Source organism: Acipenser ruthenus, chromosome 2 (genome assembly GCF_902713425.1).
Source record: "Acipenser ruthenus chromosome 2, fAciRut3.2 maternal haplotype, whole genome shotgun sequence".
NCBI classification, from domain to species: Eukaryota; Metazoa; Chordata; class Actinopteri; order Acipenseriformes; family Acipenseridae; genus Acipenser; species Acipenser ruthenus.
Genome location: NC_081190.1, coordinates 39,352,511 through 39,364,850, shown reverse-complemented (window position 1 = coordinate 39,364,850; position 12,340 = coordinate 39,352,511). Strand labels below are relative to the sequence as shown.

Here is a 12,340-nt window from a genome sequence, read left to right as displayed (position 1 = left end):
CCCACATTTTTCCAGTTTTTATTGAAATTTAAGCAGTTCATGTCCAGTGAATAACCTGAAATGGTACAAAGGTAAGCGGTAAACTGCCAGAGGTTAAAAAAAAAGTTTAGGTTACCAAATACTGAAAAATAATGTACATTTCAGAGTTATACAAAAAGGCCTTTTTCAGGGAACAAGTAATGGGTTAACAACTTACAGCTGTTCTGCAGCAATGGAAGTAAATTAAGCCTTGAAAGTTGATGCTAACAATTCCTACAGGTGTCCCAACTTTTGTTGATTACTTACAAACCCTCCGTCTGTATAAAAGCAGTGTTGGAACAGACTGTGTTACTACACCCTCTTAAGCATTATTTGGACAGTATTGTACTGCAGGAAGTAGTATATTGCTCTCATAATGGCGAGAAAAAGGCAATTAACAAAGGAAGACAGACAGACCATTATAACCCTTAAAAGTGTAGGTCTTTCCTTTAGAGAAATTGCAAAGAAAGCCAAGGTGTCAGTGAGTACAGTTTCCTACACCATCAAAAGGCACTTGGAAACTGGAGGAAACTCTGACAGGAAGGAGTCTGGCAGACCCAAAGCCACAACAGAATCAGAAGACAAGTTTCTGAGAGTCAACAGCTTGCGTGATAGGCGGCTCACAGGACAACAGCTTCAAGCACAGCTTAACACTGGTTGAAGTAAGCAAGTCTCAGTTTCAACTGTCAAGAGAAGACTTCGAGCTGCAGGTTTGACAGGTCGAGTGGCAGTAAGAAAGCCATTGCTAAGATGGCAAAATAAGAAAAAGAGGCTTGCCTGGGCCATGAAGCACCGCCAGTGGACTACTGAAGACTGGAAGAAGGTCTTATGGACCGATGAATCAAAATTTGAAATCTTCGGTTCATCACGCAGGGTTTTTGTACGCCGTCGAGTAGGCGAAAGGATGGTTCCTCGGTGTGCGACACCAACTGTCAAACATGGAGGAGGAAGCGTGATGGTCTGGGGCTCTTTTGCTGGATCCAGAGTCGGCGACTTGCACAGAGTGAGTGGCACCCTGAACCAAAACTGCTACCACAGCATTTTGCAGCGCCATGCAATACCCTCTGGTATACGCCTAGTTGGTCAGGGGTTCATCCTACAGCAAGATAATGACCCAAAACATACCTCCAGGCTATTTCAGAAATACCTTAGAAGAAAAGAACAAGACGGTAGGCTTCAAATCATGGCATGGCCAGCACAGTCTCCAGACTTAAACCCCATCGAGCTGGTTTGGGATGAACTGGACAGAAGGGTGAAAGCAAAGCAACCTACAAGTGCAACACATTTGTGGGAACTTCTGCAACAGTGTTGGGAAGAACTTTCCGAACAATATTTGATTTCCATTGTAGAAAGAATGCCACGAGTGTGTTTGGCTGTTATTTCTGCAAAAGGTGGCTACTTTGATGAGACAAAAATTTAGATTAAATTTTGTTAAACAAAACGATTCCATGATTTATTTTTTATCTCCAATTGTTTATTTGTTCTATGCTTTAATTTCAAAGTACATTGAGACATTAAACTGCGTAAATTTCAATAAAAACTGGAAAAATGGAGGTGTTCTAAAACTTTTGACCGGTAGTGTATATATAATTATTTTACAATTACACCAATACTATAGCAAACATGTTTGTCAACTCCTGCTAACTGTACTGTACCGTCCCCCTGGACCTCTCACTCACTTTCTCGATGAACTCGACTATCTACTCTCCTCCCTCCCCTCTCTGTCTACCCCAACTGTCCTGTTAAGTGATTTCAATATCCATCTCTCCAACCCCAGCCACTCTGCCAGATTCCTCCCTCTCCTTCACCTTCTGTCTCTCTCCATACCCCCCTACCCACAAAGCTGACCATCAACTGGACCTCACCTTCTCCAGGGCCTGCTGCCCCTCCACCCTCTCTGTCACCCCCTGGATCTCTCTGATCACTATTTCATCTTTTTTTCTCCGTCTCTCCCCTCTCTCCCTGCTCCTCCTACCCCCACTGTCACCTCTCACCGTAACCTCCGCTCTCTCTCCCCCTCTGTCCTTGCCTCCACCGCTCTCTCTCACCTCCCTCCTATCGACTCCTTCTCCCAACTCTCTGTAGAGTCCTTCTCCCAACTCTCCTCCCTCACCTCTTCCCTCGACTCCCTCTGTCCCCTCCCCAACCCTGGCTCTCCTCTGTGCTCCGCTCAGCAAGAACCACACTGCGATCTGCTGAAAAGAAATGGAAGAGAACCAAACTCCCTGCTGCCCTAGACCTCTGCTGCACTCTCCTCTACTCTCTCCTCTGCTAAATGTACTTATTTCCAATCTATAATCCAAGCTTCCACTAACAACCCACGTAAACTATTCTCTACCTTCTCCTCCCTCCTAAACCCTCCCCCCTCCTCTATCTCCTCTGATGAAATTGGCTTTCTTCTCTTCTAAAATCTCAGATATCCGCAAACTCTTTAACACCTCTCCCTCCCCCCCACCCCCTCCCGCTCCAACCCCTACACCCACTGCATCCCCTACTAACTCACCCTCCTTCTCTCCCCTCTCAAACTCTGACCTCTCCTCCCTGCTCCTGCTCTACTTCCCTTCATCTCCTCCCTTCTCAACATCTCTCTCCTTTCTGGTTTCCTTCCCTCTGCCTTCAAACAAGCCTCTATCACTCCCCTCCTCAAAAAACCTACCCTCGACCCCACCTCCCTCCAGAGCTACCATCCTGTCTCCCTCCTACCCTTCCTCTCCAAAACCCTTGAGCGGGCTGTACGCCGCCAGTAGAATTTTCCTGTCCAACCACTCTCTGTTCGACCCTCTCCAATCTGGCTTCTGCTCTGCTCACTCCACTGAAACCGCCCTCCTGTCTGTCACCAACTCACTAAACTCTGCTTGAGCTGCCTCTCTCTCCTCTGTCCTAATTCTCCTCGACCTCTCAGCTGCCTTTGACACTGTCGATCACTCTATTCTACGATCCTCTCTCGCTGACCTGGGAATCTCTGGCACTGCTCTGGCCTGGTTCTCCTCCTACCTCTCCAACCGCACTTGCCAGGTAACCTGGCGTGAAGCAACCTCCACACCTCGCCCTCTCTCAACAGGAGTCCCCCAAGGGTCAGTCTTGGGTCCTCTCCTGTTCTCTCTACACCCGCTCCCTGGGCCCCCTCATCGCATCCTATGGTTTCTCATACCATTTCTATGCTGATGATGCTCAGATTTTCCTCTTCTTCCCCACCTCTGACTCCACCATCCCCTCCCGTATCTCTACCTGTCTGTCTGCTATCTCCTCCTGGATGCACTCGCATCACCTCAAACTCAACCTCTCTAAATCTGACCTCCTTTTTTCCCCACCTCCTCCTCCCCCTCCTCTGATCTCTATCTCTGTTCCTCTGGAATCTACCACACTCTCTCCCTCCTCCTCAGCTAAGAACCTCGGAGTCACCCTGGACCCCTGCCTCTCTTATTCCCAGCACATCTCCACTCTGGCACGCACTTGCCGATTCTTCCTGAGCAACATACGAAGAATCCGACCCTTCCTCACCAACTACGCCACCCAGCTCCTGGTCCAGGCCCTGGTACTCTCCCGCCTAGACTACTGCAACTCCCTCCTGGCTAGCCTCCCCGCGTCCGCCACCTGTCCGCTCCAGCTCATCCACAACTCCGCTGCTCGCCTGGTGTTCTGTCTGCCTCGCTTCTCCAACGCAACTCCACTGCTCCGCTCACTCCACTGGCTACCGATTACCGCTCGCATCCAGTTCAAGACTCTTGTACTAGCCTACAGATGGCTTGACCAGACTGCACCCAGCTACCTCCAGACCCTCATCTCTCCCTACACCCCCACTCGTCCTCTCCGCTCCTCCTGCACTAGAAGACTGGCTCTACCTCCTCTACGCTCCCCTGCCTCCAGAGCCCGCTCCTTCTCCACCCTCGCCCCGCAGTGGTGGAATGACCTTCCTACAGATGTCAGGACTGCCCAGTCCCTGACCACCTTCCGGTGCCTCCTCAAGACTCACCTCTTCAGACAGCACCTGTAGAACTTCTGTTTTCCCTCTGGACACTTATCACTCTTCCTTAAATGAACTTTACTTGCTCTTATCTGCCCCTATTTACTGCATTTAATCCTGCACTTTAGAATACTGTAATCTGTCACAAGTGTTATTTAATCTGTAGTATTTTGTATTTAATTATACCCCGATGTAACTATCACTGACACTGTTATCTGCTCCGTTATTGAATCGTATTTTGTCATATTCTTGTACTTGCTAGAATCAAAGTCACTGTATTTTTATCTTGCTCTTAATTGTATTATTACTTGTACTGTGATTCTTGAAATGTATTTTTGTTTACGATTGTAAGTCGTCCTGGATAAGGGCGTCTGCTAAGAAATAAATAATAATAATGTTTTGACACTGCAATGTACGGTACCTACAGGATTTACTGCAGCTATACTCATGCCTGTGGCCTTTAGGACAGGAAAGTTATGGCAGATTACAATCACAGTTAAGTCAGAAATTTCTTAAAACAGCTATGCATTTGGGTGTCTTCTCCCATATGTTGCAGGAAAATCTACACAAAAATAACCTTACTGCATAAAATCAGTATGTGCTAGTCACAGACATACCGTAACTGCCCAGGATATTAAACAAAACATTGACCTTTAGTTTAGAATATCAAAATGTAGCATTTTGTGAGTTACAATTTCTTAATGGAATATTGTAGAACCTTGATATACCTTTTTATATCAAGGTTCTACAATATTCAACAATATACCTTTTTTAGCAACATTCCTTGCCTTTCACCTAAATATTCCTTGCTCTAACATTTTTCCTGTAATTAAATCAGTTGTTTACCACTGGTTTCGGATCCCACGTTTCATACAATATTCCACCATCTGTGAATAACTGAGTAGCATGGCACTTATGAGAATGGATGTTATATACACAGGCTGTAAAACTGGTCATTTTCCATTCCAACAACAATTTGCGGTAAAAATATATGTAACTGAAGCATAAATATGCTAACCAGCTAACTACAAAGTAGCCATGTATAAATAGTGGGTACTTAAATTACATTTAACATGAAAGACGATAACGTTTTTGTGAACAAAAGCAAAGCACTCATTGGCATGGTGCAATATTGTATCCACAAGCAGGAGGAATGCTAGCATATATACCGAAAAGTCAGTTTGAGGGTGACTGTCTCTAAATGGAAGAACTGCAACAAATTTCTTCAGGAAAATACAGATACATCTTTGTACGCCATCATTGTGCTCATACTTGGATTCTCATTAACTTGGCAATTATCCATCTCAGTTACAAAACACCAACACATTCATCTCGGCTAAAATAATTTCAATCCACAGGCAAAAATCATGCAGCAGTCTGTGTTTTATTACTTAATGGACGTGAGCAATGAGAGAAGTTTGTTTCCTGCTCTGCAGACATTTTCCAGAGATTTGCACTGCCTCTCTTGAAAAAGGCATGAGGTTAATGATTTCTCCAATAGCATATGCTACTATACAGTACACGATTTATTCAAGAGTTGCACCTCTTGCGGCACAAGTTGTGGGCTATGGGTTTCTACAGAACATGTGTTCAGGTAACAGAGCCACAGACTAATCATGCACCAGACAACTAGAGCGCTCTTTGGGTTTACATTCCAAAGATGCATTTCTGCAAGGCTGGTACGCAAAGCTTTGGCTTTGCTGCAATAGGAGTGTCTTACAATCCCTTACAATCTGTCACAGAAGCATGAAGCTTGCCATCTAAAACAGAAGCATAACACCTTGCCAAGTATGAATTATGTCAGCAGTTTGAAACACGTAGGGCCAGGTTTGTTTTTTCCATTGAGACCTACAGTAGATATTTATTTTGCTCAAGGCAGACAGTACTGTCCTTACCTTTGCATGCAATCAAACAAACCACACACACACAAACACACCTCTCAACCCACTGAAAAAGCACCACCTCCACACTTTGTACATCTTGCTATTGTGGAAGGAAACAGAAAAGTGGGGTTGATAGGTCCAAATACTTTTCTTCCCATGTAAGCCTTTTAGTGTCTGAGTGATCACAATTGCACATCCATTTATAGCTATGTTCGCCTGAATCTCCCACACTGCTCTGGGACCTGCAATAGACAGCCTGGGGGACAGGCTAAATCCTTATTTGGCTTAAATGACACGGTAGCTTTTACGCAAACCGCATCAGACAACAGTCTTTCTTTTCCAGACCAGCAGTTAAGAAGATTTCTTAAAAAAAAACAACAACACTACTACCCTTACAAAAATAAGACATTTATTAAAACTGCTATTTTGCAAAACCAAACAAACAAAACATGTCGGTGGGTCATCCGTGTTGGGAGCTTCAATTTAAAAATCACACCATTTTAAACATACTACAAAAAAATAAGGTTTCCTCTCCTTGGAAGCACAAGGTGCATTTTATGTTTTCAAAGTGATGCATTTTTTGAAGAGTCAAATAGCTTTAAGGTTTCTCCTCAAGTGATTCAATTCTAAATATATCTTTCCTTTAAATTATTTCTCGTTTATTTCACACACACTGCTTGTTTATTTCCTCTTCTGTCAAAGCTCATAAAAAAAAGATATATATATATATATATATATATATATATATATATATATATATATATATATATATATATATAATAACATTCCTAATTAGAGTGAACCACTGATATATCCCTGTATTTACAGGAATCTCCAATACTACAGATCAATTATAGAACCCGACATTGGCTATCACTCTGAAAACAAAATAGGTTTTGATATTTTGGAAAGCTCAATGACGGAATCTGATTTTAAGGTTCAGATGTATTATTAATAGACACTAAAAGTGACTAGCTAACAAAATAACTCCATACATTTTCCCACCATGTACATCTATTCACTATATAGTGTGGATCTGATATGCGTAGTTGTGAAAGAAACACGTTATAGCAAACATGTATTTTTATTTTTTTTAAATCTAAATAGGTACTACACTAGGTTAAATAAATCTGTTTGCAAGCCTTCCTTTCAGATTGTCTTGTACTACCATGGTAATTCACTGCTTCTGGGCCTTCTTTCCTGTCAGTAACCAACCAGCTGCTTCACCTAATGATGACATGCTTTAGAGCCAGTTAGATGCTTTGACCCCAAAAACACTGCTGGGGTGAAAATGACCTAGGAAGTAAAGCAGTAACAGACTTCCTGGAAGGCAAGAGAAGCAGACTGAGAACTTTATTTAATCTAGTGTAGTATCAGATGTCATGTTTTAAAATGAAAATACCCAATTTCTGTGCCATGTGTTTTTTTCAGAACTGAACATGAGAAAGTGTAGAAGAGATAAGTTCTATAAAATTTTATTATTATTATTATTATTATTATTATTATTATTATTATTATTATTATATTTATTTCTTAGCAGGCCCTTATCCAGGGCGACTTACAATTGTTACAAGATATCACATTATTTTTACATACAATTACATTATTTTTTACATACAATTACCCATTTATACAGTTGGGTTTTTACTGGAGCAAATTAGGTAAAGTACCTTGCTCAAAGGTACAGCAGCAGTGTCCCCCACCTGGGATTGAACCCAAGACCCTCTGGTCAAGAGTCCAGAACCCTAACCACTACTCCACACTGCTGACAGTCACATGGAAAACATCTGTATAAATATTATTTTGTAACAATTCCCAATTTTCATTATAAGGTCTATGTGTGAATACTATAGAAACTGTGTAAATGAGACAAGATGTAGTAATCAAATCTCAACTTACATTTTGGCATACAGAAACACACAAATATTATGATAATAAAAACCATGAAGTCTTGCTTTTTATTTTGAACATCTATAATTGAGGAAAAACATACTATACCATAAAAAGAATAGACAAAAAAAATGAAGAGACTCACCCATCATTGGAACAGGTTAAAAACTCTTCTTTAATCTTGGGATGCCAGCACCCACTGTTGAGCATTGCAGTGTGGCCCTGAAATGAAGCACAGGATCAGCACTGCGCTGGAAACACACCGCAGCCACATAATTAGATTTCCATACGACACAGATTAACTCGTTCCCAATAAATTATGGTTTTAGATTCTATGGCATCATTAAAGGAAACTTAACAGGAGAGACCGAGGATCAGCACTACACCTCCACTATATCCCTGTCACATAATCCACAACTGGGTTTAATAAACCAAGGGGTCAGTTTTAATAATCTAAAAACAGCAGAAGACCCAAAGACAGCCACCCTTTTCTTTATACCAGATGTGATACACATACAGTGTACAGTTGCATGATAGAAAAGTTTGAGATATGATTAAAGGATTTAATGGATGTCAAAAGTTACGGGTGGCTACATGAGATATAATAAGCCACTGTTCAGGGTGGGGTAAAGTAACACTCATTTGAGATGATATAAAAGGTGTGGTTCCACAGACCAGATCTGTGCTCTACATAAACATAAGGAAATTTGGTTCCTATAGGAACACACTGGATTTTAAAAGTGTCAAACTTAACAAAAAAACTATTGATTTCTTATAGATTTTTAACTGCTGCTGTTGAAGTGTGGTATCTAATGAAAGAAATAAGTCATGAGATCGCCAAGGAGATTCAGAGTGCTTCCCTCTGTTAAAACAGTGGCAAAAGAATCAGCCATAACAAATAACAACTTCAAACAGAGCTCCCTAGACAGGACTGACCACACGCTGGATGCTGTTCAAACACAGATTCCAGGGAATTACTTCAACTCTCTTGTGCACCTTTAACTTTTACTGTGGCATTGTACCAAGTACACTGACCAAAGGAGGCTGGACTGGTTGAATGTAAAACAACTTGCTGAATAACTCTTATGTTCAGATTAGACTTTAAGACTGCAGAATGTCAAGACAGTAAAAAACACACAACAACAAGAACAAGATTTGAAGGTATATGGTGAACAAACGCCCAACAGTTTACTGCCACACTGTACAGGGGATGCATTGTGATCTTTCAATCTTACTCAATATTAATGTTATTCCATGGATTAGCAAAATTGCTAAATTGAATTGAGAGTATTTGGTTTATTTACTCTTGTTGCTATGTCAGCAATAAATTGTGTAATTTATTTTGCCCAATTTTTCATGTCTCAGTTGTTTTTGCATGTCTCCAATTATTCATTGGACATTTTTATAGTAAGTCAAGAATGTGCATGTTAAATAACAAATAAATGAATATTCATGTGGATTATTAACACATATGTGAGTATCCAAGAATATGGTTTCCATTTTGGTTCTCAAATGCCTTTACATTTAGTTCCAGTAATGATAATAACTAAACAGAAACATAACTGATACAAAAGTATAAGCAATTGCTAAACTACAAAAATAGCTAAAGTATCTATAGACTGAAAAAAAAAGTTTATTTTTCTATTCTAACAAATCCTTAGGTAAACAATGTGGCCATCCAAGGAAAACATAACCAAGACAGAAATAGCATCAAGACACAAATAATTTGTTTGGGTTATCTAACTGGATAATTGCTAGCTTTAATTAAACTAACCTTCCTGCAAATTGGTGCAATTGAGCCTCAAAATCAGCCCTGGATCATTAATTTCAAACTGTTTATAAAAAATACTGAAACAGAAGCAGTTGCTTTGTGCTTTCTTCAGCACCAAAGGCAAGCCCTCTGCAATACAATTCATTTTCACTAATAAACTAGCCACTGAAGTAAAACAAGTAACACACATGATGCAAAAGCCACAAACTATGATGCCCTATTCCCAATGCTTCAACGTATGAGTTATTTAAAGAATGATATGAAGTATGATATTCATACGTTAACTTTTACTGCATATTGAGGGATTCAGTAATGGATGCATAACACTTTAGTCCTGTGCTAAACCTGTTTAGCACTTTAACGGGATTCATATATGTGTTTTAGCATGGTGCTACTTGGAAACAGCACTGGGCTGCGTTTTTTAGCATGCTGCTAAAGAAATACATGCAAAAAAAAGCAAGCATATTTAGCCCCTGAAATCTTTAAGATGGTGCTAACTGTGTTTTAGCCTCTTTTTGATTTTTTTTTTACCTTTAACAAGTATGTGATAAAAAAAAGATCATAAAGCCATTTGTTTCTTCCTTTGCTGAATTTATACAATTTAGCTATACATCAGTAATTTTCATAGTTAATGGTGTAGATTTGTATGTAATAATCATCATAATATCTTATAATACTAGTCAGTCCCTGAGTCAATGATTAAACAAACCACAGCAGTAGGGTTACCGTACGTCTCGAGAAAAGTGGGACTGTCACAGTTTTCAGCCTTAATTCTTGTCCTAGTCAGAAACAGTAAAATTATAAAATCGACCCGGTTGAGCTATTTTGTATCCACATTTTTTTTTAAACAAAAACCAAATCTTATGGGATTACTTATTTAATAATTCTGATTATGGGTTTAATTTATATTTTGTTCAGTTGAGTTATTTTAGCACAAGAAAAAATTGACAAATTTGTCAAAACATTTTTTTTTGCGATTCTGTAACTTAAAAACTACCTCACAGATTTTCACGAAACTTGGACAAACAAATTTTCCGTCACACGGAGCGTATGAAATGCCATCCCGATCCGTTTAAAATGGCCAAAAAAACATATCCCTCAAACCGGAGTTTAAAACAAGGTTGTCAGCCGCTCTTACCTGTCGTGCCGTTATAGATACTGTTAGATGACAACAGAAAGAAAACAATGACATTTACGATCTGCAATAAATACACATACTATACAGTTATTTTAACTGCTTTAGAGTTGCTACAGCATCAATGAATTGAAGAAAAATAAATTCCCTTTTTTATTCTGGAAATCTGGTAACCCTAACCAGGAATTAGTGGTCCTTTTAACTTTTCCCACAGCATTTACCTTATTATCTACTTTAGCACCATATGAACATTTCCACCCAAACAACTTGTCTTTATATTCTGTTACTTCATTTCTTATACGTGAAGCTCATCAAAGGCCAGGTTTGGTTTATGTTGCCTCTGTTTTTTGATGATTCTGGTATGTCTTTTTTTACATTTTTTAATACAGATTTGCACTACACTTCTTGAGAGATGTGACCTGTGGATGGCTAGTTGCTTCATAATGTCATTAGGGCACAAATAGCATATGCCTGTTGATTCACATATATTATTCATTTGGGTGGGGCCAAATAGCATGCTAAATAAGTTGTGGCCACATACCTGATGCATAAAAACCTTTATGAAAATCGGTAGGAAAACAAACTGTGTTAAAGTAGCCTAGTGCGAAATAAATAGCCTTGCGCAAAAAAATAAATAAAAAAAACTTATGAATATGGCCCTCAGTTTCAAACTAAACAAACTCTTAACAGCTCTACTGGTCTACCTTTTATTGTTCTCAGAATCTTGGTGCTTCACTTTTTTTTTTTTTTTTTTTTTTACATTAATTCAGGATACGCAAATATCCCAAACACTGCTGCATCGAACACTGCTGGTGCCCATGTTGTGGCTCACACTATCTGATTGCAACTAGACCACATGATCAAGTTTGAATAAAAAAACATGAAGCAAAAACTTTTCATCTAATCAAAAAATAAGCTACACACATAGTAATGTGTTTAATTAATTTCAATAGTGTGGCATGTTTTTAGGGATATTGGTAGTGCTGAAAGTGTCAAATTAAGTAACTTGGTGTTTGTAGCCCTATGCTGAAACAAGAAAGTGTATTATTTTAAAAAGTAATCCCAATAGAGATTAGTTTGTTGAGCCCAATAACCTTTTCTTTTTCTCCTCCTTAAATGTGGTACTTTCCAATGCCCTTTCTTAATGAGCACTGTGTTTGTATTACCAGTCAGAGATCCCAAAGTCAGTTGTTTTAGTTTATAGAAAAAAATGGACATACATTTAAAAAAATAAAACCTTAAGCAGAGTTTGATAGGTTGGAGCAAATATAAACATTAGGTACACAAGTGGTGAATATTTACCTTTGTGTTTGCCATGTCCACAATGTACTGGTCACCCTTGACACACTCGATTACCTGGAAACCATCTCGGTCAAGGATCTTGGCCTGCGAGTTCCCAGACACAACAAGGATGACATCTCCTGTAATGCTGTACTGTAACGACCTGATCTGGTGACTGGAAGTGGTGGGGAAAAAGAAAAAATTAATAGGTTTTATGAGAAAACTGAAATTGTAAAAATGATTGGAGAGTGTACAGGATTTTACATACCACTTCTGGTGGGCTGTGATGTGTAAATTAAACAGGATTGGTGGCGCATGGTCAATAGGATTTATAGAATTTTGTTTAAACATGACGGCATCAGAACAGACTGTACAAATTATTTCCTATTGTTAAGAGA

General features: G+C 39.7%; 1 protein-coding gene across 3 annotated transcripts in view; it reads right to left on the bottom strand.

Annotated features, from left to right (window-relative positions):
* Positions 1-12,340, bottom strand: part of LOC117408664 (WD repeat-containing protein 70-like) — a 159,580-nt gene that overhangs the window by 109,991 nt on the left and 37,249 nt on the right. For all 3 annotated transcript variants that reach the window (XM_058995771.1, XM_058995773.1, XM_058995779.1), the window contains 2 exons: positions 11,964-12,117; positions 7,901-7,977 (listed from right to left, as the gene is read on the bottom strand). In XM_058995771.1, the coding sequence (XP_058851754.1) occupies positions 7,901-7,977; positions 11,964-12,117 (231 nt within the window). The remainder of the gene's footprint in view (positions 1-7,900; positions 7,978-11,963; positions 12,118-12,340) is intronic.